Source organism: Bos taurus, chromosome 7 (genome assembly GCF_002263795.3).
Source record: "Bos taurus isolate L1 Dominette 01449 registration number 42190680 breed Hereford chromosome 7, ARS-UCD2.0, whole genome shotgun sequence".
Taxonomy (NCBI): domain Eukaryota; kingdom Metazoa; phylum Chordata; class Mammalia; order Artiodactyla; family Bovidae; genus Bos; species Bos taurus.
The window spans coordinates 2,297,495-2,320,019 of NC_037334.1; the positions used below are offsets into that span (position 1 = coordinate 2,297,495).

Below are 22,525 nucleotides of genomic sequence, written 5' to 3' on the forward strand. Positions count from 1 at the left end.
TGGTTGGTGCATTTAATCCATTTACATTTAAGGTAATTATTGATATATATGTTCCTATTAGCATTTTCTTGATTGTTTTGGGTTTGTTTTTGTAGGTCTTTCCTTTCTCTTGTGTTTACTGGCTATGTAAGTCCCTTTAGTATTTGTTGGAAGGCTAATTTGGTGGTGCTAAATTCTCTTAACTTTTGTTGTCTATAAAGCTTTTGATTCCTCCATCAATTCTGAGTGAGATCTTTGCTGGGTATACTAATCTTGGTTGTAGATTTTTTCTTTCAGTACTTTAAATATATCCTGCCATTCCCTTCTGTCCTGCAGAGTTTCTGCTGAAAGATCCGCTGTTAATTGTATGGGTTTTCCCTCATATGTTACTTGTTGCTTTTCCCTTGCTGCTTTTAATATTCTTTCTTTATGTTTAATCTCTGTTAGCTTGATTAATATGTGTCTCAATGTGTTTCTCCTTGGGTTTATCCTATAAGGGACTCTCTGCACTTCTTGGACTTGATTGACTATTTCCTTTCCAATGTTGGGGAAGTTTTCAACTGTAATTTCTTGAAAAATTTTCTCGGTGCTTTTCTCTTTTCTTCTTCCTCTGGGACCCCTATAACTCGAATGCTGGTGTGTTTAATATTGTCCCAAAGGCCTCTGAAGTGAAGTGAAAGTCGCTCAGCTGTGTCTGACTCTTTGTGACCCCATGGAGTATACAGTCCATGGAATTCTCCAGGCCAGAATACTGGAGTGGGTAGCCATTGCTTCTCCAGGGTATCTTCCCATCCCAGGGATTGAACCCAGGTCTCCCACATTGCAGGGGCATTCTTTACCAGGTGAGCCACCAGGGAAGCCCAAACTTCTCTGAGGTTGTCCTCAATTTTTTTTCACTCTTCTTCCTTTATTCTGCTCTTCAGCAGTTATTTCCACCATTCTATCTTCCTGCTCACTTATCCCTTCTGCCCCAGTTATTCTGCTACTGCTTCCTTCTTGGGTATTTTTAATTCAGGTAGTTGTGTTACTCACTTGTTTGCTTAATTTCTTCCATGTCCTTGGTGATTGTATTAATTGTTTCTTGCATTTTCTTCATTCTATTTTCACGTCTTCGGAGCATCTTTACTATCATTATTCTGAATTCTCTTTCAGGTAAATTGCTTATTTGCTCTTTGTTTATTTGGTCTTGTGAGTTTCTACCTTGTTCTTTGATTTGTGCTGTATTTCTCTGTCTTTTCATTTTTTTTTCTAACTTGCTCCAATTGAGGTCTCCCTTTAGGGTTGTATTCATTCTTCCTTTTGGTTTTTGCCCTTGGAGGGAAAGGTTGATTGAGTGGTTTGTGTTGACTTCTTGTTAGGGGTGACTTGTGCCTGTGTTCTAGTGGGCGATCAAGCAGATAATTACAGAAATAATGGGATATATACACACACTCCACACACACAGTTATAACCAAAGCATTCTAAGGAAAAGAGTACAGGAGATTGACTTGGTGAACAAGGGAAACCCAAAGTGATATTGACCAATTAAAAGCAGAGCTAACTAAAGCTCAATCTGGAAAACTGAGCCTGAGCAGAGTGCAGACTAGGGAACATAGCAAAGAGAGCTCAGCAATTTAACTTGCTTGGTGAAAAAAGAAAGAGTGAAGGAAAAAAGGGAGAAGAAAAAGGAGGAAAAAAAGAGAAGGCAGAGAAAAGAAAAGGAAGGGGTGGAAAAGAAGGTTAAAAAAAGAGAAAAGCAAAGATAAATAGACATATGTGGAAAAGATTTATATATATTCAGGATTAGCCACTATATACATATACGTGTGTGTGTGTGTATATATATATATATATATACACACATATCCTACAATATATATATTCAGGATTAGCTGGTAAAGAACTATAAGAAAAGCAGTCAAATATATCAAAAACAAATAAGAAAAATCACAAAAAAAGGTGAAAAAAAAAGAAAAAAAATCTTAAAATGAAAATTTTAAACAAGGAAAACTCTACAGCCCTGAAAAAGGCTAATGTGAAGGTAGAAACATGTAGGGGGAATAAACAGTGTGCTTTATAGGAAAAGTTCTCAAGGTCATAGTTCTTCTTGGTTGTGGTCTGCCTCCACGGATGAGGTTGGATTAGTGTCCTGTGATGTTTTCCTGGTTGGGGGAGCTTGTGCCTGTGTTCTGGTTGATGGAGCTGGATCTTGTCTCTCTGAAGGGCAGTGCAGTGTCCAGTAGTAGGTTTTGGGGTGTCTATGAGTTCAGTATGTCTTTGGGCAATCCTCTGGCCTTGGCAGTGTTCAGTCAGTTCAGTTCAGTCACTCAGTCGTGTCCGACTCTCTGTGACCCCATGAACCGTAGCACACCAGGCCTCCGTGTCCATCACCAACTCCCGGAGTCCACCCAAACCCATGTCCATCGAGTTGGTGATGCCATCCAACCATCTCATCCTCTATTGTCCCCTTCTCCTTCTGCCCTCAATCTTTCCCAGCATCAGGGTCTTTTCCAATGAGTCAGTGTTAGACACTTCTATTTCCACAGCCACATCAAAGTGGCCCTCTCAGCATATCTTATCTGCCGCCAACCCTCTATTTGTCCCTAGAACCTTTGCCAATGCTTCTGTTCCCTGGTCCCACCCTGCACTACAGGCCAAAGCTTGCTAGGTAGGAGCTTGTGAGGATCTTTTCTCAGCTCCCCGACCACACCCTCTGCATCTCAGAAACTTGTATGGGCTTCTGTCAGCCCCCTGAGCTTACCCCCTGTGTCATGGGGCTTGTGTGCACTTGTTTCAGCTCACCAGGCCACCTTCTATTATCACAGGGCTTATGTGAACTTATTTCGGCTCACCAGCCACTCTGCTTCACAGGGCTTGTTTTTGGCTCACTGGCCCAGCCTCTATGCTGCAGGGCTTGTATGTTCTTTTGGCTCCCCAGGCCCACCCTCTGCACCCTGAGGTTTGTGTGCACTGGAGAGGTTTGTATGCTGTGCCACTCTCAGCTACCCCAGCCTGCCCTCTGCACCGCAAGGGTTGTGTGTGCTGCAGAGGTTTGTATGCTTCCCTTCTCTAGGCAACCCGGCCTGCCTTCTGTGCTGCGGGACTTCTATGGGCTTCTCTCAGTTCCCCAAGCCTGCTGTCTGGTCGGGGCCACAGTCTGAGCACCTTTTATGGGCTGAGAATTGCAACTTTCTCTGTTTTCTGCCCTCTTAGTCCTTGCTTTGCCCAGTTTTCTGAGATTCCGCCGCTCGCCCTTGGGCCTGCCTGTGAGTGAGCTTCCCAGTGCATGGGAATCCTTCCTGTTTCAGGATTCCCTCTCTTGGGGTACATGCTCCTGTCCAGGAGTTCTTTGTCTTTTCCCTTTTTATGTCTCCATCCTCTCTCCTACCTCATTTCAGGGAGCTTAGCTTGCCCCTCCTGGAGGCCTGGGGTCTTCTGCTATCACCTAGAGGTTGTTTTGTAGGGGTTGTTTGGTATTTTGATGAGTTTTTTGATGTATTTGTGGGGAGGTTGACAATCTCCTCATCTCACTCCTCTGTCATCTTCTTCCACTCTCCTGGTATGATGACCATTCTGACCAGTGTGAGGTGGTACCTCATTGTAATTTGATTTGCATTTCTCTAATAATTAGCCACATTGAGCATCTTTTCATGTGCCTACTGGCCATATTTGTCCTCTTTCAAGGAAAGTCTATTAAGATCTTCTGCCCATTTTTTGATGGGGTTCTGTTGCTGTTGGGTTGTTCAGGTTGTTTGTATATTTTGAAAATTAAGTCCCAGGATTTGCGAATATTTTCTCCCATTTCATAATCTTTTTGTCTTTTCTTTTTAATGGTTTCATTTGCTGTGCAAAATCTCATAAGTTTGACTATGTCCTATTTGTTAATTCATTTCTATTGCCTTGGGAGACTGACCTAAGGAAACATTGGTATGACTTATGTCAGAGAATGTTTTGCCCATGCTCTCTTCTAGGAGTTCTGTGGTGTCATGTCTTGTTTAACTCTTTAAGCCCTTTTGAGTTTATTTCTGTGCATGGTGTGAGGATGTGTTCTAACTTCATTGATTTACATGCAGCTGTCCAACTTTCCCAGTACCGCTTGTTAAAGAGACTTTTTCCTATTTTATATTCTTGTCTCCTTTGTCAAATATTAATTGACTGTAGGTGTGTGAGTTTATTTATGGCTCCCTATTCTCTTCCATTGATCTGTATGTCTGTTCTACACCAGTACCACACGTTTTGATTACTGTAGCATTGTGATATTGTCTGAAGTCTGGGAGAGTTGTGCCCGTTTTTTTTTTTTTTTTTACCTCAGAACTGCTTTGCCAATTCTGGATTTTACAATTCCATATAAAATTTTGGATTATTTGTTCTAGTTCTGTGAAGAAATGTCATAGGCATTTTGATAGGGATCACATTAAATCTGTATATGGCTTTGGGTTGTATTGCCATTTTAATAATATTAATTCTTCCAATCCAACAGCATAGAATATCTTTCCATTTCTTTTAATCCTCTTTAATTGCTTTTATTAATGTCTATAGTTCTCAGTGTACAAGTCTTTCACCTCCTTGGTCAGGTTTATTCCTAGGTATTTTATATTTAAGGGTGCTATTTTTAAATGTATCTTTTTACATTCCCTTTCTGATATTTCACTGCTAGTGTACAGAAATGGCAACTGGTTTTTGAATATTAATCTTACATGGCTACTTTGCTGAGCTCATTTATCAGATCTAGTAGGTTTTGCATTGAGTCCTTAGGGTTTTATATATAGTGTCACGTCATCTGCATATAATGATAATTTTACCTCTCCCCTTCCAATTTGGATGTCTTTCATTCCTTTTTCTTGTCTGGTTGCTTGGCCAGGACCTCCAATACTATGCTGAATAGAAGTGGTAAGACTGGGCATCCTTGTCTTGCTTCAGTTTTTCAATAAGAAGGCTGTTAGCATTTTACCACTGAGTACTGTATTGATTGTGGGTTTTATAAGTGGCTTTTATTATGTTGAGATTTACTTTTTATTATATTGAGATATGGCCCATCTATTCCCACTTTTGTAAGAGTTTTTATCATGAATGAATGTTGAATTCTGTCAGACACTTTTTTTATATCTATTGAGATGATCCTGTAGTTTTCTATACTTTTCTTTTGTTAATGTGGTGTATTACATTGATTGATTTGCAAATGTTGAACTATCTTTGTGAACTTGGGATGAATCCCACTTGGTGAGGATGTATAATCTTTTTTATGTGTTGTTGGATTTGGTATGCTAATATTTTGTTGAGAATTTTTGCAACTATATTCAAATATTTTATTGTCATTCAGTCATGTCCAACTCTTCAGGACCCCATGAACTGTAGCCCACCAGGCTCCTCTGTCCATAGGATTTCCTAGGCAGGAATACTAGAGTGGGTTGCCATTTTCTTCTCCAGAGCATCTTCCTGACCCAGAGATTGAATCCATGTCTCCTGTATTGGCAGGTAGATTCTTTACTTCTGAGCCACCAGAGAAGCTCCATATTCAAAATATTGGACTGTAAATTTCTTTTTTGGTGATGTCTTTCCCTGGTTTGGGTATCAGGGTGATGGTGGCTTCATAGAATGTCTTTGGGAGTGTTTCCTCCTCTTCAATCTTTTGAGAGTTTGAGAAGAATCAGCATAAATTCACCTTTGCACGTTTAGTAGAATTTACCTATGAAGACATCTGGCCCTAAACTTTTGTTTGTAGGTAGTTTCTCTTTTAAATTACAGATTCTATGTCACTTCTAGTGATTGGTCTGTTCAAATCATCAATTTCTTCTTGATTCAACTTGTGGTATGTGTGTTTCTAGAAAGTCATCCATTTCTTCTAGGTTGTCAATTTTGACAGAGGATCCTGGCAGGCTAGAGTCCATGGGGTCACAAAGAGTCAGACACGACTAAGCATGTGCTGCCTGCATGCATGCATAATTGTTCATAGTATTCTCTTGAGGGTTTTTTGCATTTCTGCAGTATCAGTTGAGATTTCACCTTTTTCATTTCTTATTTAGTCTATTTGGGTTCTCTCTTCTTCTTCATGGGCCTGGCTAAAGGGCTGTCAATTTTGTTTATCCTTTCAAAGAACCAACTACTGGTTTTATTGATTTTTTTCTAGTTTTTTTTTTTTTTAAATCTTGATTTTATTTATTTCCTCTCTGATCTTTATTATTTCCTTCCTTCTGCTGACTTTATGTTTTGATTGTTCTTCTAATTCTTTAGGTGGCAGTTTTAATTGTTTACTTGAGATTTTTCTTAGTTTTTGATGAAGGCCTGTATCACTGTGAACTTCCCTGTACAAATTGCTTTTGCTGCCTCTCACAGATTTTGTATGGTTGTGTTTTCACTGTGATTTGTCTCAAGGTTCTTTTTAAATATTCCTTTTTATTTCCTCATTGACCCACTGGTTTTTCAGTAGCATGTTGTTTGGTCTCCATGCAGTAATTTTTTTTTCACTTCTTTTCCTGTGGTTCATTTCTAGTTTCATGCCATTGTGATCAGATAAGATGCTTGAAATAATTTCTATAGTTTTAAATTTATTAAGTTTTGTGCCCTAATGTGTGATAAATCCTAGAAAATGTTCTGTGTGCACTTGAAAAGAATGTGTATTCTGATTTGTCTTTATTTTGATGTAATGTCCTGAAAACACTAATTAAATCTAACTGTTCTATTGTTTTATTTAGTTGCCTTACTGATTTTGTCTAGGAGATCTGTCCACTGATGTGAGTGGGGTGTTAAAGTCTCCTACTGTTATTGTATTTCCATCAATTTCTCCCTTTATTTAGTATTTATGTATTTGGGTGCTCCTATATTAAGTGCATATTAAGTTGATGAGTGTAATATGCTCTTCTTGTTATGATCTTTTTATCATTATACAGTGTCCTTCTTTCTTTATAGTCTTTAAAGTCTACTGCAACTCCTGCTTTCTTGTCATTTCTATTTGCATTAAGTACCTTTTTTCCATCCCTTCACTTTCAATCTATGTGAATCCTTTGCCCTAAGGTGGGTCTCTTGTGGGCAGCATATCAAACATTCCTGTTCTTTTATCCAGCCTGCCATTCTATGTGTTTTGATTATTTAGTCCATTGACATTTAAGGTAATTATTGTTGTTGTTTAGTCACTAAGTTGTGTCCAACTCTTTGCGACCCCACTGACTGCAACATGCCAGGCCCCTCTTTCCTCTACTATCTCCCAGAGTTTGCTCAAACTCTGTCCACTGAGTCAATGATGCTATCTAACCATCTCATCCTCTGTCACCCACTTCTTCTTTTGCCTTGAATCTTTCTCAGCATCAGAGTCTTTTCCAATGAGTTGGCTCTTTCCATCAAGTAGCCAAGGTAGTGGAGCTTCAGCTTCAGCAACAGTCCTTCCAGTGAAGGGTTGATTTCCTTTAGGGCTGACTGGTTTGATCTCCTTGCAGTCCAAGAGACTCTCAAGAGTCTTCTCCAGCACCACAAATTGAAAGCATCAATTCTTTGGCACTCAACCTTCTTTACGACCCAACTCTCATATCTGTACATGACTACTGGAAAAACCAGAGCTTTGACTACATGGACCTTTATCAGCAAAGTGATGTATTTATTGCCATTTCAAATCTTGCTTTCCAGTTGATTCTTTGTCCTTTTTCTGGTTTGATGACTTCTTTTGTTTTATATTTGTGCTCTCCTCTTTTTGGTTTTTCTGAATCTATTGTATGTTTTTGATTTATGGCTGCCCTGTTTTTCAAGTATGTTAACTCCTTCATCTGCTTGCTTTACACTCATAGTCATATTAGTCACACATTCTGAATAAGAAAGAAAGAAAAAGAACCTAGATTTTCTTATCCTCTTTCCCCAGATTTTATGATTCTGATGCCCTTTTCTATGCCTTTTGCTGTTCCTTGTGTTTAGTTATTGCTCTCACAAATAAGATTTTTTTTTTTAAATCTGTATACTGGCTACTTTCCAACTGTGATTTCCTCCTTCCTATATCTTCTTGCTTCTTTTCTGTTTAGAGAAGATGTTTCAATATTTCTTTTAGGTATTATATTTATAATATTTAATTATATTATAGTATTGCTATATTTTTTAAATGTTTGCTAGTCTGAGAAATTCTTTTTTTCACCTACTCTAAATGATAATCATGCTTGATAGAGTATTCTAGGTTAGAAAATTTTCTCTTTCAAGACTGAATATATTTTGTCACTTCCAGCTGGCCTACAGTGTTTCTGAGGGAAATCTGCTCATAGCCTTAATGGATCTGTTTGTAATTAACTCTTTGTTTTTCTCTTACTACCTTTAGAATCCTTTATCTTTAACTTTTGACATTTTTATTATAATATATCTTGGAGTAGGTCTGGTTGGGCTTATCTTGTTTGTGGCCCTATGTACTTCCTTTATCTGGATATCTGTTTCCTTCCTATGTTTGGGAAGTTTTCAGCCATAATTTCTTCAAATATATTTTCAATCCCCTTTTATCTTTCTTCTCCTTCTGTGGATTGGCCTGCCTTATATTATCTCATTTGTCTCTTATATTGCTTTTGTTTTTTCATTTGGCTTTCCATTGTTTTGATTGGGTAAATACCATTATTCAATCTTCTAGATCATTTATCCTTTCTTCTGTATTATTCATTCTTCTATTCTGTCTTGAGTGCAGCTTTTATCTTGGCAGATGAATGCTCCAATTTTCCTTGACTCCTCTTTATAGTTTCCACTCCTTTTTACAATAATCTACATTTCTGTTGACAGTTTTTTTTAAAGTAATTCAATATTTTCATTGCCTCCTTTTTGAACTCAGTGTCTGTTAGACTGAAGAGTCTGTTTCATTGTTTGTTCCTTCAGGGGAATTCTCTTGGTCTTTTAACTGACAGTGGTTTCTTTGCTTCTTCTGTTTGCTTATATTTTTCTAACTCAATGAGTTTCAAAGGTGAGAAGATTTGGGAGAATGGCATTGAAACATGTAAAATATCATGTAAGAAACAAGTTGCCAGTCCAGGTTCGATGCACGATACTGGATGCTTGGGGCTAGTGCACTGGGACGACCCAGAGGGATGGTATGGGGAGGGAGGAGGGAGGAGGGTTCAGGATGGGGAACACATGTATACCCGTGGCAGATTCATTTTGATATTTGGCAAAACTAATACAATTATGTAAAGTTTAAAAATAAAATAAAATTAGAAAAAAACAAACAAACAAACAAATATCTACTGTAGTCTTGGAGAGCTATTTATATGCAGGAACATCCCTGCATGTCTTGTGTGGGTTTAATTTTTTTTTTGATGTGAGGCCTTTTTTTGGTTTGGATATTTGCTGTCTCCTTCCCCAGCATGTGCTGGTCATTGATAGGGGTTATGCAAGTGCATGGCCTGCTTCCACACTCCCAGCAAGAAAAGGGCAGCAGTTAGCTCCCAGTCTGGGTCCCTCAGTGTAGGCAGCTGGTTGCACATACTCTGGGGAGGAAGGGGCAGTGGTTGGTGCTGCGTTGTGGGACTTTCAGCAGCAGTGATGGGTCACCAAGAGCACACCCTTGAGAAGGTGGGGGCAGGGACCTGCACCTGTTTACAGGATGCTTGGCAGTGGCAGTAGTTTGCAGCTGCCTCTGGAGTCTAAGACAGCAGCAGTGGCTTGCATCTGCCCCTGTAGGTAGCAGGTGGTGCCCTGCTGCCTAAGAGTGCACAGAGAAAGATGCTCCTTTGGAGGGCCCGCCCCTCTCCTTGCATTACTCCCAACAATGGTGTCTTGCATCTCTGGCAGATCCAGGCTTCTTCCTGGACTCCCTTGGTTTCGGCAAACCACACCCTAGACCTTCTGGCTGTCTTCATACAGTCAACCTTAATGCTCTCCCCTGGGTCTGACTCCCAAAGCCCAAGTATCAGCATCCAGCCCCAACCACTCCAATGGATGAGCTTGTCAAGCTGGGGAGTGCCAGTCAACAACAACTGTCTGTATAGTTCTCTCTTTGGTTTGCCCTCTGCAAACCTGTTACTGTGCTTTCTTCAGAGGCTTCAGCATTCCCCCTATGTCCTGGCCAATCTATCCACCAGTGAGGGGACTTCTCTGTGTGTAGAAACTTTTCCTCCTTCACAACTTTTCCTCCCTCCCAGTGGCACAGGTCCTGTTCTGATTTCTTTTTTTTTTTTTCCTTTTGTCCTACCCAGTTACATGGAGATACTCTTGCTCTTTTGTAGGTCTGAGGTCTTCTGCTTGCATTCAGTAGATGTTCTGTGAGAGTTTTTCCAAATATAGATGTATTTTTGATGTATATATGGTGAGAAGGTGAGCTCCACATCCTACTCCTTTGCCATCTTGATGTGCTACTCCAAAAGTTTTAAGTTACATATGTGGCTTGCATTCATGGTTCATATTATATTGCTATTGCACAGCACTGATCAGTGATGTGCCTAACTGTGATTTCCTTTTTATTCTGCTATCTCAGTTCAGTTCAGTTCAGTTCAGTCACTCAGTCGTGTCCGACTCTGTGACCCCATGAATTACAGCACGCCAGGCCTCCCTGTCCATCACCAACTCCTGGAGTTCACTCAAACTCATGTCCATCAAGTCGGTGATGTCATCCAGCCATCTCATCCTCTGTCGTCCCCTTTTTCTCTGCTATCTCACACGCTAGTAAAGTAATGCTCAAAATTCTCCAAGCCAGACTTCAGCAATACATGAACCATGAACTTCCAGATGTTCATGCTGGTTTTAGAAAAGGCAGAGGAACCAGAGATCAAATTGCCAACATCTGCTGGATCATCAAAAAAGCAAGAGAGTTCCAGAAAAACATCTATTTCTGCTTTATTGACTATGCCAAAGCCTTTGACAGTGTGGATCACAATAAACTGTGGAAAATTCTGAAAGAGATGGGAATACCAGACCACCTGACCTGCCTCTTGAGAAACCTGTATGCAGGTCAGGAAGCAACAGTTAGAACTGGACATAGAATAACAGACTGGTTCCAAATAGGAAAAGGAGTATGTCAAGGCTGTATATTGTCACCCTGCTTATTTAACTTATATGCAGAGTACATCAAGAGAAACACTGGGCTAGAGGAAGCACAAGCTGGAATCAAGATTGCTGGGAGAAATATCAATAACCTCAGATATGCAGATGACACCACCCTTAAGGCAGAAAGTGAAGAGGAACTAAAGGGACTCTTGATGAAAGTGAAAGAGGAGAGTAAAAAAGTTGGCTTAAGGCTCAACATTCAGAAAACTAAGATCATGGCATCTGGTCCCATCACTTCATGGCAAATAGATGGGGAAACAGTGGCAACAGTGAGTGACTTTATTTTTCTGGGCTCCAAAATCACTGCAGATGGTGATTGCAGCCATGAAATTAAAAGACACTTACTCCTTGGAAGAAAAGTTATGACTAACCTAGAGAGCATATTCAAAAGCAGAGACATTACTTTGCCAACAAAGGTCCGTCTAGTCAAGGCTATGGTTTTTCCAGTGGTCATGTATGGATGTGAGCATTGGACTATAAAGAAAGCTGAGTGCCAAAGAACTGATGCTTTTGAACTGTGGTGTTGGAGAAGACTCTTGAGAGTCCCTTGGATTGCAAGGAGATCCAACCAGTCCATCCTAAAGGAGATCAGTCCTGAGTGTTCACTGGAAGGACTGATGCTGAAGCTGAAACTCCAATACCTTGGCCATCTGATGTGAAGAACTGACTCATTGGAAAAGACCCTGAAGCTGGTAAAGATTGAAGGCAGGAATAGGGGATGGCATAGGATGAGATGGCTGGATGGCATCACCAACTTGATGGACATGAATTTGAGTAAGCTCCAGGAGTTGGTGACAGACAGGGAAACCTGGCGTGCTGCAGTTTGTGGGGTCACAAAGAGTCGGACATGACTGAGCAACTGAACTGAACTGAACTACCCAGTTCAAGTGAAATTATAGGCTTCCCTTGTAGCTCAATTGGTAAAGAATCTGCCTGCAATGCAGGAGACCCAGGTCCATTTCCTGGGTCTGGAATATCCCCTGGAAAAGGAAATGGCAACCCACTCCAGTATTCTTGCCTGGAGAATCCCATGGACAGAGGAGCCTGGCAGGTTACAGTCCATGGGGTTGCAAGAGTCAGACATGACTTAGCGACTAAACCACCACCACTCAGTTCATATGTTTAAGTCCTAACCTCTAGAACTCTCAGACTCTGGAAATAAGGTCTTTGCAGATGTAAGTAAATTAGAATATGGTCTTTAGATTGGGCCCTAATCCAACATGCCTGGTGTCCTTATAAGAAGAGATTAGCACCCAGACATGTACACGCACAGAGAGAAGACCATGTAAGAATGCAGTGAGAATTGCGCCTTGCCTTCTGCAAGCCAAGGAGACAGGCCTCAGAAGAAACCAAACCTGCCAACATCTTGATCTTAGACTTCTAGCCTCTAGGACTATGAGAAATACATTTCTGTTGTTTTCAGTCTGTGGCATTTTGTTATGGCAGCCTGAGCAGGCATCTTGCTGCTATACGTAGAATACTCACAGCAACTCTATATTCTGTCTATACTTCCATCCCATCTCCCTGGGCCTTAGAACACTCCCAGCAAAATGACATTCTTTTTCCTTTTAAATGTCATTAACTTTTTAAAAAGTGCACAATTAAACATAAAAACTTCAGAAAAATCAGAAAAAAAACATGAAAATAAAATGAATATATACCACACTAAATCCTATTATAGACAAGTTTTATTCATGTTTTAAGAATATATTACAAAATTCATATCCAACTGAACATTCATGTGTTCTTTTGGCCATTTCATTAAACAAAAGGAAAACAGACACATGCTAAAGAATATGAAGAGCACAAAAGAACACACAGTGATGTGTTTAGTAGCTCCATCCTATAGGTAATGGTATAAAGTTTCTCGTCTTTCTTTCCAGAAATGTTTTGTGCAAATACACATATGTATTCTTGTTTTTAATGGAAAAATTCTGAATCATGCTTAACTTGTATTGTACAGACTTGCCACATCTACATATACAAATCTTATTCTTTTTAACAACTTCATGATATATGCCATTGAACAGATACCCAAACTTATTTATCATTTCCTTCATTGATGAGTATTTAGATGGTTTCTGTTTCTTGCTATCACATACAATGTGCAATGACCATTCTCACACAGATATCTCTCGGTATGTGTACACCTATATTTATAACATAAAGTGGTAGAGGGGCTTCCCTAGTGGCTCAGTGGTAAAGAACTTCCCACCAATGCAGGAGACCTGGGTTCAATCCCTGATCCAGGAAGATCCCACATGCCACAGAGTAACTAAGCCTGTATGCCACAACTATTGAGCCTGTACTCTAGAACCTGGAAGCTGCAGTTACTGAAGCCCATGTGTACTAGAGCCAGTGCTCTGCAAAATAGAAACCACTGCAATGAGAAGGCCATGCACCACAACCAGAGAGAAGCCCCTGCTCTCTGCAACTAGAGAAAAGCTGCACAGCAATGAAGACCCAGCAGAGCCAAAAATAAACAGATAAAAATATTATTTAGAAAAAGATAAACTGGTAGAGATTGAACTACTGGCTCAAAGTACATGTACACTTTTAATTCTGACAGCTGTGGCAGACTGTACTATCCCAAGATGACCACACCAATACACCTCCCATATAACATGCTTTTCTATAATGTGACACTGACACTTCTCCCACCAAGAAGTGAGGCCTACATTTCCTTTCTTTGAATCAGCACAGGGGATTCTGGGGGCTATGACAACTAGAATTCAGTGGAGGTAATGTTACGTGACTTCTGAGGCAAGAAGGTGCTTCCCACCTGGCTCACGTGATGCTCACCCTTGGAATCTGGCCACCACCCTATAAGCACAAGACACATAGAGACTACAGGTGGCTGTTTGATCCAACAACCCTAACTAAGGTCTCAGCCACAAGCTGGCATCAACTACAATACATGCGAGGGAAAGATACTTTATATGATTCTACCCTCTAAACTTTGGGCCTTTCAGCTAAGACCCCAGGCTTTGCATAGGAGACAGAAATTGTTCCTGCTATCAGCCTGCATTCTCGATCCAGAGCAATTGTGACTAATAAAAAATGATTACTGTTACATGCCCTTAAAATTCTTACTGACATACCATATATCACCTTCCCTGTTCAAAATACAACATTTAAATTTGATCATTTAAAATTACTCGATAAATGGAATACCTTCTTTCATGGATCACAGTCTTGTTATGGTGAAGGGGCTTACATAATTCAATGAAGCTATGAGCTATGCCCTGCAGGGCTACCCAAGACAGATGGGTCATAGTGAAGAGTTCTGACACACTGTGGTCCACTGAAGGAGAAAACGGCAAACCACTACAATGTTCTTGCTGTGAGAACCCCATGAACAGTGTGAAAAGGGAAAAAGACATGATACTGGGAGATGAGTCCCCCAGGTTGGAAGGTGTCCAATATACCACTAGGGAAGAGCAGAGGGCAATTTCTACTAGAGCCAGAAAGAATGAAGCAATGGGGTCAAAGTGAAAATGATGTACAGCTGTGAATGTGTTTGGTGGTGAAAGTAAAGTCTAATGCTATAATAAACAATATCGCTTAGGAACCTGGAATGTTAGGTCCATGAATCAAGGTAAATTGGATGTGGTCAAGTAGGAGACGGCAAGAGTGAACACTGACATTTTAGAAATCAGTGAACTAAAATGGATGAAAATGGGCAAATTTAATTCCAATGACCATTATATCTACTACTGTGGGCAAGAAACCCTTAGAAGAAATGGAGTAGCCCTTATAGTCAACAAAAAATCCAAAATGCAGTACTTGGGTTCAGTTCAGTTCAGTCACTCAGCTGTGTCTAACTCTTTGCAATCCCATGAACCACGGCACGCCAGGCCTCCCTGTCCATCACCAACTCCTGGAGTCCACACAAACCCATGTCCATTGAGTCTGTGATGCCATCCAACCATCTCATCCTCTGTCATCCCCTTCTCCTCCTGCCCTCAATCTTTCCCAGCATCAGGGTCTTTTCCAATGAGTCAGCTCTTCGTATCAGGTGGCCAAAGTATTGGGGTTTCAGCTTCAACATCAGTCCTTCTAATGAACACCCAGGACTGATCTCCTTTAGAATGGACTGGTTGGATCTCCTTACAGTCCAAGGGACTCTCAAGAGTCTTCTCCAACACCACAGTTGAAAAGCATCAATTCTTTGGCACTCAGCTTTCTTTATAGTCCAACTCTCACATCCATACATGACTACTGAAAAACCATAGCCTTGACTAGATGGACCTTTGTTGACAAAGTAATGTCTCTGCTTTTTAATATGCTGTCTAGATTATTCATAACTTTCCTTCCAAGGAGTAAGTGTCTTTTAATTTCACGGCTGCAATCACCATCTGCAGTGATGGTGATTGTACTTGGGTACAATCTCAAAAATGACAGAACGATCTCAATTTGTTTCCAAGCAAACCATTCAACATCACAGTAATCAAAATTGATGCCCCATCCACTAATGCTGAAGAAGCTCAAGTTGATCAGTTCTATGAAGACCTACAAGACCTTCTAGAACAAATACCAAAAAAAAAAATGTCTTTTTCATCATAGGGGACTGGAATGCAAAAGTAGAAAGTCAAGAGATACCTGGAATAGCAGGCAAGTTTGGCCTTGGAATACAAAATGAAGCAGACAGAGGCTAACAGTTTTGTCAAGAGAATACACTGGCCATAGCAAACACCCTTTCAAAGCACAAGAGATGACTCTACACATGGACATCACCAAAAAGTCAATACCAAAATCAGACTGATTATATTCTTTGCAGCAGAAGATGGAGAAGCTCTATACAGTCAGCAAAAACAAGACCCAGAACTGACTGTGGCTCAGGTGATGAGCACTCTATTTCAAAATTCAGCCTCAAATTGAAGAAAGAAGGAAAACTGAAAACGAAAGTGTTGGTCGCTCAGTTGTGTCCAACTCTTTGGGACCCCATAGACTGTAGCCACCTAGGTCCTCTGTCCATGGAATTCTCCAGGCAAGAATACTGGAAGGGGGTGCCATTCCCCTCTCCAGGGGATATTCCCAATCCAGGGATCAACCCCAGGTCTCCCGCACTGCAGGCAGATTCTTTACCATCTGAGCCACCAGAGACGCCAAAAGTAGGGAAAACTACTAGGCTAATCAGGTGTGACACAAATCAGATTTCTTATGATTCAACAGTAGGGCTTCCCAAGTCGCACTAGTGGTAAAGAACCCCTCTGCCAATGCAGGAGACATAAGACACATGGATTTGATCCCTGGGTTGGGAAGATCCCCCAGAGGAGGAAATGGCAACCCACTCCAGTATTCTTGCCTGGAGAATCCCATGGACAGAGGAGCCTGGTGGGCTACAGTCCATAAGGTTGCAAAGAGCTGGATACAACTTAAGTGACTTAGCACACTTGATAATACAGTGGTGGTGATGAGTAGATTCAAGGGATTTGATCTGGTAGACAGAGCACCTGAAGAACTATGGATGGAGTTTTCTAACACTGTACAGGAGGCAGTGACCAAAACCATCCCAAAGAAAAATAAATACAAAATGGCAAACTGGTTGTCTGAGGAGGCTTTACAAATAGCTGAGGAAAGAAGAGAGGGAAAAAAGGAAAGATATACACAACTGAATGCAGAGCTCCAGAGAATAGCAAGGAGAAATAAGAAGGCCTTTTTAAATTAAAAATGCAAAGAAATAGAGGAAAACAACTCAATGGGAAAGACTACAGATTTCTTCAAGAAAAGTAGAGATATCAAGGGAATATTTCATGCAAGGATGGGCATGATAAAAGACAGAAATATCAAGCTCTTAACAGAAAGAGAAGAGATTAAGAAGAGGTGGCAAGAATACACAGAAGAACTATACAAAAAAGATCTTCATGACCTGGATAAGCACGATGGTATGGTCATTCACCTAGAGCCAGACATCCTGGAGGGTGAAGTCAAGCGGGCCTTAGAAAGCATCACTATGAACAAAGCTATTGGAGGTGATGGAATTCCAGCCAAGCTATTTAAAATCCGAGAGATAATGCTGTGAAAGTGCTGCACTCAATATGCCAGCAAGTTGGAAAACTCAGCAGTGGCCACAGGTCGGGTAAAGGTCAGTTTTCATTACAATCTCAAAGAAGGGCACTGCCAAAGAATGTTCAAAGTATGGTACAATTGGACTTTTTCACAGGCTAGCAAGGTTATGCTCAAAATCCATCAACCTAGGTTTCAGCAGTATGTGAGCCAAGAACTTCCAGTCGTATAAGCTAGGTTTAGAAAAGGAACAAGAGACCAAATTGCCAACATTTCTTGTATCATAGAGAAAGTAACAGAATTCGAGAAAAACATCTACTTCTACTTCACTGACTTTGAATGTGTGGATCACAACAAACTATGGAAAAGCGACACACTTTATTTTCTTGGGCTCTAAGATCACTGCAGATGGTGACTGCAGCCATGAAATTAAAAGACACTTGCTTCTTGGAAGAAAAGCTATGCCAAACCTAGACAGTATATTAAAAAGCAGAAACACTACTTTGCCGACAAAGGTCCATCTAGTCAAAGCTATGCTTTTTCCAGTAGTCATGTATGGATGTGAGAGTTGGACCATAAAGAAAACTGAATGCCGAAGAGCTGATGCTTTTGAACTGTACTGTTTTGGAAGACTCTTAAGAGTCCCTTGGATTGCAAAGAGATCAAACCAGTCAATCCCAAAGGAAATCAATCCTGAGTATTCATTGGAATTACTGAGGCTGAAGCTGAAGCTCAAATACTTTGGCTACCTAATGTCAAGAGCTGACTCATTAGCAAAGACCCTTATGCTGGGAAAGACTGAAGGCAGAAGGAGATGGGGACGACAGAGGATGAGATGGTTGGATGGCATCACTGACTCTATGGACATGTTTGAGCAAGCTCCGGGAGATGGTGAAGGACAAGGAAACCTGGCATGCTGCAGTCCATGGGGTCGCAAAGAGTTGGACACGACTGAGCAACTGAACAACAACAAAACTGTGATTAAGTTAATTGCTTCTCTGTGCCCCAGTTTCCCCATCTGTAAAATGCAGATATTAGCAGTCCTCTATTAGCAAGTTTAAACAAGGCATGTATATTACTAACCACACTTACATATGAGGAAATAAGCACAGAGGAAGAAAATAATTTTATTTCATCACCTTGTTAGTCCGCATGTGAACTCATAAAATCAACTTCCAGAGTCCACATTTTCAAACTGTGGGCTGCTACTACTTTTTAGAAAAGCAGCCAGTGACAAACAAGGGAAGAAAGTTGGTGTTGGGAGAATAACAGAAGTTCCATGTAGAAATATTTCATAAGAGTTTGGGAATGACAGACTGGATCTTTAGGAAAAAGTTCAGGTCTGAGGAGAGAGAGTCGATAAAGATCCTGAGAAAAATGAGAGTTAAATAATGAAAAGAGATCTCAAAAGGACCAAGAAACAAGAGCTGGAGGGGGATCTGAAATAGCAGGGAAAAAAACAAAAGAGAAGGCGATAGAGGCGCCCGATGGACGAGAGGGATATGAGATGGCTCAGCATCACAGTTGCGCAAGGCAGAGAAAGTGCCAAGAAAGAGGGAGGCCTTGGTCCTCCCCAGCGTCAGCCTGAGAGCCCGGGTCAAGTTCAGTTCCTTCTGTGATGCCCACCAGGCATCAGTCCTAACCTTCAGTATCAGCTCAAAATAACTCCACTTCTCCAATCTCTTCCCTGAATTTTCTTGGGCATTTGGTCATTTCCTAAGATCAGTACCAAACTCCCTGAGGACAGAAATAACACCTCTCCTCTCTATATCCCCTCTGTATCCCCAGTGACACGCACAGCACCCTGTACATTGTCAGTGCTCAACAAATGCCTATTGAGCGTGTCTCTTGGCCCTTCCATGGCTTTGCTCCAGTGACACTCTATCACCGGTGAAGATAAAGACTGCCTATACGCCTACTCTTCACCAAGCACCTATCCTATCTGGAAGCCTATGTTCAGAGCCAACTCAATCTTTGCTCATGAAGTGAGTTTGGGTGTGAATTAAGAGTGACCTCTGTCTAGGGACAGAGGATGCACATTCCTCAGCAACCCCTTGGTAAGTCCAGGACCATGGGAAAAACCATCAGACTCTAGATTCACCATAGTTTTCACTGGAAAGCAAAGTAGCTGGACAAGGAATGGAAATATATCTACCATCTCTGAACACAGTGGGAAATTCATGGAAAAGACAAAATGTACTTACTGTCACCTGAGCAGGCAGCAAATCCAAGGCCATTCTTTCCTTCTCAGTTTTCCTGTCAAGGGAGAGCAGAGTGCTTGACAAGGTAGGTCTGCAAAGAAAAAAGGTGTCATGAAGAACTCTGGTGTCAAAGCATGGCTTGGAAAAAGGAAGTTACAACTACCCATAATGTCCATTAGGTCCGAACAAAGCCATGCCATATAAATGAGGCAAACCAAGTTTAAAAGTGTGCCTACTAAGCCAATTAAGTTCTAAGACAATTTGTCAACCTCTACCTCCACCTTGTATTAACCATAATTCTAATTTCCATATATAGATGCTTTTTAACATCCACTGGGCTCTATTAGCTGTATCTAAGCAAATTGTGACTCATCACAGAGTTCTGGAGTCCTGAAGATAGTTTTAAACTATACATTCAAATGGTCACAGCGAACGTGAGTGTCCCAGACTGCCACTTTCAAACATATCTAGCCAATCCTAAGCCTGTTTGCCTTGCTTCACCATTTCCTTCCTGAAGAAACCACAATAAAGGAGTTTGCCCACACATATCGTCCCTTTTTCTATGGAGTTGTTAGGGGAAGCACTCTGATTGAAACCACCCATCCTGGCCAGGCACCATAGTAACTATTCGCATGAGTTGTTTTACAACAGGACGTCCTAGTAAGGTACAGGGAACTAATAAGCCTACACCAACCAGAAGAATTCGGGAAAGGTCAAAAGGAGACATCACCTGTCTGACCACCTCCCAGAATCCTTCTCTCTGGCATCCATCTTGGCTGACCAAGGCGTGCACCACCAAGAAGGACTCTGAGTCAGAATGATTGGCTAAGGACAACCCAGAAACGAATCCCATCACCATAAAACCCGAGACTGCAAGCCATGTGACAGCTGTTCTCCTGGGTTCCCTTACCCTACTGCTCTCCACCCGGGTGCCCTTTCCCAATAAAATCTCTTGCTTTGTCAGCACATGTGTCTCCTCGGACAATTCATTTCCGAGTGTTAGACAAGAGCCCAGTTTCGGGCCCTGGAAGGGGTCCCCCTTCCTTCAACAGGATGACCAACAGGTGCTCCTGAGTGGCTCCTTCCTGGACTGCTGTGTTCTTTCCAGGGAAGTGTCACACATCATGCACACCGATTTGGATGCCACTCCTAAACACAAATTCTGCAAGTGCCACCTCTTTTAGCATCCACAGCTCCCCAAATCCTTTATTCTTCATACACAAAACCCAACTGGGAAAGCCAGGTAAGAGACGTAGGCAGACCACTGTCAGAGAAGAGTGGTGGCCAAGGCTGCTGCACTAGCTACCTAAGTTTGCAGGAGGTTCTACAGGTATAGCACCTGGCATGAAAGCTCAGCAAACCGAGTGTGCTGTGTACTGTCAGCCAGAGAAGGAAAGCTGCTGTACAAGTGCCATAGTTACTCTACGATGCACATCTTCTCCCCATCTTGAATCTTGCATGTATTATTTAATCCGCACAACCACTCTAAAAAGTATTGCTACCTCATATTACAGATGTGAGAGAGACTGAGAACCAGGGAGTCTAGTGACCTTCCCCAAGAAACAAAACTGCTAAGTACACAGTAGAGGCAAAAAGGATCATGGTGGAGTCCAAGGCCCCAGTTAATGTGGCAAATTAGCTGTCCACCTGTGCCTCATTTTCTTCATCTGTAAAACAGGATCTACCTGTTATCTGAGCTTGAAATGAATTCATTCATCCAAGGCGCCAGACTAGCACCTGGCACAGATAAGGTCTCCATAGGCATTGTTATGGTTGTTACTGTTTCATCAGAAATTTCTGAAAAGCCAGCCACAAAAGACTCCCACCAACAGCAGTCCCGGACGACCCCAACTCACCTGACGGGGCGCTCCCTGCCCGCGACTCTCCCTGGGGAGGGGTGGGAGTGGGGGCAGGGCAGCGACTCCCCTTGAAGCATCGCGGCCTGGGCCGTGCAGACCGCCTCCAGACCCACTCGGCCTCGGTATCTCCCTGGTGCCTGCGCGCAGCCCCGCCCGGCCGGCACACCTCCCAGCCCAGACCCGCACACGTGCTGGCTCTGACTGCCACCGGAAGATGCAACCGAGAGGTTCTCAGTCCCTGGTAGGCCGCCCTAGCAGAGCCGGGATCACCAGCGCCACGAGCCCCGAGAAAGCCGCGAGCCCTCCTTGCAGCCCCGCAAACCCAGGAGAACTACGACTCCCGGCATGCCTATGGGCTCGCGCCTACTACACTTCCCAGGGGCGCCGGTGGCGCCGCAACTTCCCAGACGGGAATGTTCTCTCTTCTGGGGCGCTGTTGGGCCTAGCTGTTTGTCTCCTGGGGTTGCAGTGCGAGGGGCCGTTCACGTTAACAAATAAGGCCGGTTATCTCCTCCAAAATGCTTCCTGCCTAAATCAGCTGCGTGACTTGTTTTGTTAGACAGGCAAAATCATTTGAATAAAAACCCTGAATTTTGACGCCTTTAAGGTCAGTGCTACCTAGCTCCTACCAGCTAGTTTTGATTGTTTTTAATTATTTTAATGTGTACACGGAGGATAGTGTATGAACAGGTATGTTTAAGCATAATGAAACTAACCCATATTCTCAACATTCTGCTTCAAAAGAGAACTTGACCAGAATCTCGGAAGACCTGTCCACGATGTTCCTCATTTTTCTAAACTGTGTTAAGCACTTCCTGGCTTAGCCTGATTAGTACATCTCAAGCAGGCGCCCCTAAAACAATGTGCTTACTTTTGCAAGGTGTTCCATCTTTATGTAAATAGAAACTGCTATATGTTTTTCTGTGACTTACACGCTGAATGTGACTTACATGCTAAACTTATTAGGTTCACCTATCTTCATATATGAAAAGTTTATTCATTTTCACTGTTGTATGATTGCATTATTCATTCATTTAACAAAGTATATTTAACACTTGTCTTGCACGTGGTTTTGTTGTAGATGCTAGAAATAAACCAGTAAATAAAACTGGCACAACCTCTGCATTCATGCAGCTTAAATTGTCAAGGGGAGAGAAAGCAGAAAAATAATAGCAAAAATAACTCAGCCATTAAAAAAAAAAGAATGAAATTATGCCATTTGCAGCAAAATACATAGGCCTAGAGATTATCATACTAAGTGAAGTAAATCAGGCAGAGAAAGACAAGTATCATATGGTATCACTTATATGTGGTATCTAAAAAAGTGATACAAATGAATTTATTTACAAAACAGAAACAGATTCACAGACACAGAAAACAAATTTATGGTTACCAAGGGGAAAAGGGGTAGAGGAGGGATAAATTAGAATTTAGGGATTTTCAAATACAAACTACATAAAATAAACAACAAGGTCCTACTGTGTAGTACAGGGAACTATATTCAAT

The 22,525-nt window shown here is 41.6% G+C and overlaps 1 protein-coding gene across 2 annotated transcripts in view; it reads right to left on the bottom strand.

Moving 5' to 3' along the window:
* The window catches only part of ZNF354C (zinc finger protein 354C), a 40,272-nt gene extending 18,305 nt beyond the window's left edge, over window positions 1-21,967 (bottom strand). Inside the window, exons 1-2 of one of the 2 annotated variants that reach the window (XM_024995389.2) lie at window positions 21,017-21,967; window positions 19,164-19,251 (exon numbers count right to left, since the gene is read on the bottom strand). In XM_024995389.2, coding sequence (XP_024851157.1) covers window positions 19,164-19,251; window positions 21,017-21,096 — 168 coding nt within the window. In that variant the 5' untranslated portion in view covers window positions 21,097-21,967. The remainder of the gene's footprint in view (window positions 1-19,163; window positions 19,252-21,016) is intronic. The other variant, XM_002688501.6, reaches the window with a different exon arrangement.
* Between the last annotated feature and the right edge of the window lie 558 nt (window positions 21,968-22,525).